The sequence below is a fragment of the Gymnoscopelus microlampas genome (genome assembly GCF_963454915.1).
Source record: "Gymnoscopelus microlampas genome assembly, chromosome: 14".
In the NCBI taxonomy this organism is placed as follows: Eukaryota; Metazoa; Chordata; class Actinopteri; order Myctophiformes; family Myctophidae; genus Gymnoscopelus; species Gymnoscopelus microlampas.
This window is the reverse complement of record NC_139951.1, coordinates 47,662,679-47,670,916: the sequence shown is the minus strand read 5'-3', so window position 1 is coordinate 47,670,916 and position 8,238 is coordinate 47,662,679. Positions and strand designations below refer to the sequence as shown.

Here is an 8,238-nt window from a genome sequence, read left to right as displayed (position 1 = left end):
GTTGTATAATATTGCTTAATTTAACTCACTTTTGAATGGAAAACAACAAATGCACGGTGAGAACTTATCACCTCATCACCAGATATGGCAATAATAATAATAATAATGAGACAGAAGACCAGGTAGAGTTGCACTTTAGCTTCACTTTAGTGTAAACTATAGACTGCAGGTTACACAGAAGTAGAACATGAGACCGAAAAACGGGAGGCATGACAGTAGCTCAAACTATAGGGCTATCATACAAAACGCCTTGATTTTAATTTGAATGAAAAAAATAAACAATGTTATCCTGCAGACCTGTTAATTTATCATATAGTTATATACTGCATGTGTACAATGAAGATGATGTTAATGTTGATTGATTAAATTAACACATCATTTACAACATGAGTATCTGTGTTTGAATCAATTGTTTTAGTTGCATTCATTTCCTTTGATGAGGAAGAAGGTTCCCATGGCAACCCCCAGCAGACCCAGGGTCAGCCCCACCCCACAGAACACATCTGGACCCACGCTGGGCTGAGCTGGGATGTGGTGATCCACATCTGGAGACACACACACACACACACACACACACACACACACACACACACACACACACACACACACACACACACACACACACACACACACACACACACACACACACACACACACACACACACACACACACACTGAATGAGTGGAGTGTTCATGATGACATGATATTTGTGACAGAAGGGTACCAGCAAGAGTGAGAGGGATGATGTACAGTATAATGCTGCGTTCACACCAAACGACGCCTTTGTGAAAAAAACGCCTATTGTCCATTTGACTTGGCGTTTTTTGATCAAACTGGGCGTGTCCAAGGAGCTGTCACTCAAGTCTCCTCAAGTGAGCTTTTTCGAGGCGAGACGAAAACAGGCTGTTTGAGCAGATGCGCATTATGAAGTCAAAAATGAAAAATAGCAACTGTAGATGAGAAATAAGTCTATATTTAGTTACTACATAACCTATTTATGGAAAACAAATCTACAGAATGTTTATAAACAAGCTGATAAATAACTGAACGGGCCGTCTGGTCGCTACCCCCCCACGCTGCTTTCCATGAGCCCGTCATAGGGCACTCTGTCACGGGGAGCACCACTCGGTGTTTCCCCATGCTAGAAATGACCGAAAGCGAACTTAATAAATCTTAACAAAAAAGCACAAACTACCTACTTCACAAGAATAATGTTGGTGTAATTAGGAGATTCGACAGGGAATCTATATTTTATATACACAAATTAACAAGTTAAAGAAAAACTCATGTTGCAGTATTTCCTGTTTTTTTGCGGACGTTCACCTCTCGTCTCGCCGCTCAGCTGCTGCTGTCTCGGGCAGACTGACTGCGGGAGTCCCGCTCCCTCCAAGGCCGGAGCCCGTAGACAGCATCCCTCTGATGCTTCGCTATTAGTTGAGCGACATATACACTGACTATTTAGGAAAAAGAGAGAGACGTGTGTGTGTGTGTGTGTGTGTGTGTGTGTGTGTGTGTGTGTGTGTGTGTGTGTGTGTGTGTGTGTGTGTGTGTGTGTGTGTACACACATGCCGTGCTCCTCTCCTTTGCCCGAGGAGAGGGGTCGAAGGACAGCACGTACAATGCCAATTCAGAGCTCCTAGACCAGTGGTTTTCAAAGTGGGGTCCGGGGACCCCCAGGTGTCCTTGAGGGGGTACCAGGGGATCCCCAGCAAAAATGTGGTAATACAGCATCACAATAATTTTAACCTTTTATACTTTGGCTATTAAAAAATAGCAGATATACAAGCTCATAGCGCGGCACCGAGTGCCAAAATATTTTCGCTCCTGTTTTAGCATTATTACGGTCATTTCCGGGTTGCGCGGCCCAATTTTTAGTTACGTTAATGTTTGGGCTGGGATGCTTTCCAGCAGGGGCCTCAGTGCGGCTGCAGAGTTCATGTTTGGGCTGGGCTGAAACAGTGAAACGCTCTGAAACTGTGGCCATTTACAATTATTAAGACTATAATATTACTATTATTAGTATTTGCATTTATTTTGATAGAAACTAAGGCATACAAAAGTAAAAAGTAAAAAAAAAGAAGTAAAAAGTAAAAAAAAAAAAAAAAAATCTTAAATAATAAAAAATATATAAAATTAAAATCGAATTTTCAAAATCATTTTCGATTATGGAGACTGTAACGAATATTCAAAAATTCGAAAAATCGGTGGCATCCCTAGCAGTGAGAGAGGACATGCAGAGAGAGAGGACATGCAGTGAGAGAGGACATGCAGAGAGAGAGGACATGCAGTGAGAGAGGACATGCAGTGAGAGAGGACATGCAGTGAGAGAGGACATGCAGCGAGAGAGGACATGCAGTGAGAGAGGACATGCAGTGAGAGAGGACATGCAGCGAGAGAGGACATGCAAGTGGAGTGACCGAGGAAGATGCAGAGAACAGAAGCAGATGGAAACAGAGGATCGCTGTGGTGACCCCTGAGGGGAACTAGACCAAAGGAGAAGAGTTTTATTTTATTTGTTTACGTGTGGACAGTGGTCATCAGGACACTGTTTATTTATGTACAGTGTTTATTCAACAGGACAGTGTTTTATTTATCAGGACAGTGTTCTGATAGTGGCCATTTACAATTATTAAGACTATAATATTACTATTATTAGTATTTGCATTTATTTTGATAGAAACTAAGGCATACAAAAGTAAAAAGTAAAAAAAAAGAAGTAAAAAGTAAAAAAAAAAAAAAAAAATCTTAAATAATAAAAAATATATAAAATTAAAATCGAATTTTCAAAATCATTTTCGATTATGGAGACTGTAACGAATATTCAAAAATTCGAAAAATCGGTGGCATCCCTAGCAGTGAGAGAGGACATGCAGAGAGAGAGGACATGCAGTGAGAGAGGACATGCAGAGAGAGAGGACATGCAGTGAGAGAGGACATGCAGTGAGAGAGGACATGCAGTGAGAGAGGACATGCAGCGAGAGAGGACATGCAGTGAGAGAGGACATGCAGTGAGAGAGGACATGCAGCGAGAGAGGACATGCAAGTGGAGTGACCGAGGAAGATGCAGAGAACAGAAGCAGATGGAAACAGAGGATCGCTGTGGTGACCCCTGAGGGGAACTAGACCAAAGGAGAAGAGTTTTATTTTATTTGTTTACGTGTGGACAGTGGTCATCAGGACACTGTTTATTTATGTACAGTGTTTATTCAACAGGACAGTGTTTTATTTATCAGGACAGTGTTCTTACCCCACATCCTGGTCTCAGGTCCAGGCAGTGATTGGTGGTTGACTGTACAGCTGTAGATGTCTCCCTGCTCTGGTCTGAACTTCACACTGGAGAACTGGTAGAAGGTTCCATCTTTGTTCAGGAACGGCACGGTGGTTGTGATGTCACTGGTCAGGTTGAGGTTGTTCCTGGTCCATGTGACTTGAACCGGGGCGGGATAGAAACCAGTCACATGACAGATGAGAACGTTGTCCACTCCCACTTGAACCTCGTCTCTGGAGTAGATCATGGTGTCAGGAGCATCTGAAAACACATAAAATACACAAAGACACAGAGACATTATGTATTCTGCCCTCACCGCACGTACAGTATGCATATGTGGCTATGCAGCGAGCTTCTACAAAATCAGCCAAGACAGTAGCTTATCTTGACAAATCTTTAATAGAAGCCGTGAAACTACAAAAGAGGAAAATAAAGCAAGTGTAAATTTCACATACATTATGTTTGCATTAATCTATCATCAAACCAATGAATGATGGTAAACTAATAATATAACATTAATTATCACTGTAGCAAATAGCAATGAGCTGTTGATATCCTTTACACAGTAGCATATCTAGCAATAACACACAGGAATGGACTAAACAGGTAGGTATACTAGGCAAGTATGCACAAACACAAGTAAACATACAGGTAAGTATACAAATATACACAAAAAAATACACCACTCTTTCAACTAAGCGCAAGGTTTACAATGTATTCAGAAAAAAAATCTACTTAAAATCTTTGCTTCTTAAGAGCACAAACTAAAAGCATGACTGTCAAATAAAGCTTCCTTCTCACACTGCCTCAAAAACCTGCCAGCTGCTAGTAATCAATGGCTGCGGTTACATGGACAGTTGTATTCGGAATGAATACACTTCTATTCGGAATGAATGAATGGATGAATTCATTCCGAATAGATTTGCTCATGTAAACACCCCAATTGGAATAGAATATTCCATTCCAGTCTGACCCGAATGCATTTTCATTCGGAATAGGAGGGGTGGTATAGACCGTTTGAATCGGGTTAAATCAATCGGAATTGACCATGTAAACACTTTATTCCAAAGGCTCCTGTCTGTTTGGAATACATGCATTCCTTTGCGCATGTCCGTGCTTAGTAGGGCTGTCAGAATTGTCCAAAAATGACCTATCAAATCTCTAATTCGGCCACGGTTGGTGCTGAGAAGCGCTCGCTCCTGCGGGATAAAATGAATGATTCTAATAGCGTCATTTAATAAGCCTGTAAATGGTTAAGCCCAGACTTGTCCAGGAGAAAGGACGCTCCGAGGATTGCTGGCCTAGGCTACACTTATATGGATCTTTTTCTAAACAGGTATTTTAGTCCTCAGTTTTTAAAAAGAATCCCTGGCCACATGACAAAGATTTTTTTTTTAAATCCCTATCCACACGTAAACGCATTGATCATAGACTGTAGTGTTGCTCTCTCTCTCTCTCTCTCTCTCTCTCTCTCTCTCTCTCTCTCTCTCTCTCTCTCTCTCTCTCTCTCTCTCTCTCTCTCTCTCTCTCTCTCTCTCTCTCTCTCTCTCTCTCTCTCTCTCTCTCTCTCTCTCTCTCTCTCTCTCTCTCTCTATTTATTATTATAATGACCATGTGCGAATGCGCGATGACATCATCGAACGGTACCTACATGAGAAATGTGACAAATACTATAGGCTAGCCTACGTTTTACCGTGTCTGGTACCAATACAAAAAAAGAAACTGGTCTGAACTTGTAGATCTGCTACTTTTGCATTAAAACGGCGATGACAACGGAACACAGGCTTGCACCGCATACAACGCTGCCTGGCCAGGAGTCGGTGCGTTGCTTACCGGCCTGCCTACGACCGATAGACCGCCGCCGCGGAGGCACAAGGGGGCTATTGCCTCCTCCCATGCCCACCAGGGGAAGCTCTGCTCCGGGTAGTGGCCCCTGGTCCATGCCCGGGCGTAGGCGGGAACCACTTTGTGCATGTCAAAAGTTATATTCTGAATGAATGCTTTGGTCATGTAAACGAGGAATACTTTTATTCAGGTCCCATGTAAACAGGTGAGTGGATCAGATTCCTCTATTCAGAATGAGTTCATTCGGAATGAATTCATTCTGAATGAATACATGAGTGTCCATGTAACTGTGGCCATTGATTGCTGATAGCCAACACCTAGAGCATTCACAGCTGCAACTAAACAGCACTGAGAATGTCAAAATATGAAGTCCTTGTATAGTGGGGGCAGAATATTATGTACATCATCCAGCAGACCCAGGGTTGTTACAGATTAAGTGTTATTTATAACACTTTATAATCATGGCCAAGCTATGTTTAAAATGCTTTTATTTATCAGAATTTGTATTTGTATTCATTTATCTTCTAAGCTTGATTTCAATCAATTGTTAAATGGGTCTACACAGATACGCAGCTATTCTCAAACGAATTGACTTAGTGTTAACATCAGACAAATCTAACATCTCATTATTGTTTTTAGCAGTAGTTCACAATCTTGTCCCAGTAAAGGTAGTTAGGTTTAAAGTTACAACTGAACCCTGGATCAATGCAGATATTTTAGAGGCTGTCAAGAAATGACACTTTTACCAAATCTATTAAATCTAGGGATGAACGATGCAAATTGGAAATGCATACCCCAACCGTTTATGCAATACCCATTATACTTGTTGTCAGAGAACCCTTTTACCCATTGTCAGAGCACCCGCTGTGGTACTACTACCATACGAACAATCAACTAAATATGGAGATACAGGGATTCCTGATGTGGTCAGTATCTTACATGTTTATTTAATCACAACTGTACTTAATAATTATCTCTATCTGAGATACAATAGGAGCCTCTCTCTCTCTCTCTCTCTCTCTCTCTCTCTCTCTCTCTCTCTCAAAACTGATGTTCAACAGTTGTTGTGTTAATATAGTTAGTATTTATGTACCTTGTTCCACTGGTGGGTTCTTCAGAGCGGTGCGAGCGTGGTTCAGGTTGAATTTGCAGGCCTCCTGATAATTCACAGCTACTTCATAACCGTCTGGGTAGGTCATACGATCTACAAACTTAGGCTGAGGCTCCACCCCCTTCCTCTGGTTGAAGTCTGCGTACCACATCACTTCACCATCCAGTCCATACACAAATTCTTTATTTATGTTTTTATCTGTGTCTGAACAGCCTGCGACTCTAATCTCCTCGTGTAAGACTGTAAGGAAAACAAAGATGACATTAAATTAAATGACTTTAACTTCTTCACATGATCTGGCCTTCAGATATTAAACACTCAAACAAAATACAAGTATATATTTTTTTAAATAAATGAATGACTACTATAACTACTTCTTTGTGCAACAGTGTTGCACAAAGGTCACATAAGATAGCCGATCTACAAGCTCACACGTGTCGCATCGTGACACTCATACTGTTACATCATACTATACTGTACAGTTACACCTGTTTCTTCATAGCATTATTCATCCCATCATACTGTACTGTTACATCTGCTTCTTTAACATGTTGAACAATAAACAACACCGCTGTCAGGATAATTGGGCTCCTCACACCCAACCTCACAACTAAACATACACGCACGCACACGCGCGCTTACGCACACACACACGCACACGCAGAGAACAGTGGATCGTCTTCTTAAATTGAAGGTGTATTTTCTGTAGATTTCCTTATTCATATTTGATTTCATTACATTAAAAGAATAGAAAATTTAACACCAATATAAACAACTCTTTCTTACTCTGAGGGCAGGAATTAAATGGAGGCCGTGGAGGCCGCTTTACGTGTGAAAAAAAAAAAAAAAAAAAAAAAAAAAAAAAAAAAAAAAATAATAATATATATATATATATATATATATATATATATATATATATATATATATATATATATATATATATATATATATATATATATATATATATATATATATATATATATATATATACATATATATATATATATATATATATATATATATATATATATTCAAAGATTTGCACACATTTTCACGATTTTTCAAAAATAGCAGATCTACAAGCTCCGCAGTACGGCACAAAGTGACACGCGGCAAGTTGTAAAAATCTAAAATGACACAGATGCTTTCCTGGTTTTAATGGGTTAAAAGAGTCCAGTGACTCTGACTAGTCCAGGGCTGAGCATGTGAATTTTCTTTCTTTTTTTTTGTTGGACAAATTGTAATTTGTAAATATCAATAATTTATTTTTGTGAAATAAACAGCTTTATTAGTGAGTTATTTCACTGATTGTTACAGTATGCTATGTTTAGAAAATGATGTAGCCTAATTAAATAATCAATTATTTCCGTGGACTTAGAAACATTGTTTTATTTGATGGTCTTCCTGCCCTGGCATTCAGCCTTTGTGCCCACAAAGAATGTAAACCACCAAACTGACAACCTGACCTGATGCCCCCTTCCTATCTGTGCATGTGCCTGGTAGAAATATAAATGTATATTTTATATGATTACAATACAGTTATAAATGTATATGTTATATAACTCTGATGTACTTACCACCTGGGATGGCTTTGACATGAAGCACAGAGGAGAGGATGAGGAGGGTGGCTGTAATCTTCATCATCACGGACGGACACAAAGTGAGCTGAACTGAACAGATCAGAATAAACAGGCGTTTACTTCAACACAAGTTCTGCTGTCTGACAAAAGGAGTGGTTTAGAAGAATCAGCCAATCAGATTACAGATACAGTGTTGTGTCATCTGTCTCCAGAAAGACCACATTCTGAATTGTTGAAGGTAAACATATTTAATAGAGTCAGAGGCTGTGTTCATAAATACAATATGAAGGTAAACATATTTAATAGAGTCAGAGGCTGTGTTCATAAATACAATATGAAGGTAAACATATTTAATAGAGTCAGAGGCTGTGTTCATAAATACAATATGAAGGTAAACATATTTAATAGAGTCAGAGGCTGTGTTCAGAAATAC

General features: G+C 39.7%; 1 protein-coding gene across 1 annotated transcript; it reads right to left on the bottom strand.

Moving 5' to 3' along the window:
- Positions 1-220: 220 nt before the first annotated feature.
- LOC311060817 (H-2 class II histocompatibility antigen, A-U alpha chain-like) lies at positions 221-7,895 on the bottom strand. The gene is made up of 4 exons (XM_084079160.1): positions 7,803-7,895; positions 6,208-6,465; positions 3,249-3,530; positions 221-545 (listed from the first exon to the last, which is right to left on the bottom strand). The coding sequence occupies exons 1-4, from the start codon at positions 7,867-7,869 to the stop codon at positions 415-417; spliced, it is 738 nt and encodes a 245-aa protein (XP_083935286.1). The 5' UTR covers positions 7,870-7,895; the 3' UTR covers positions 221-414.
- Positions 7,896-8,238: the final 343 nt, after the last annotated feature.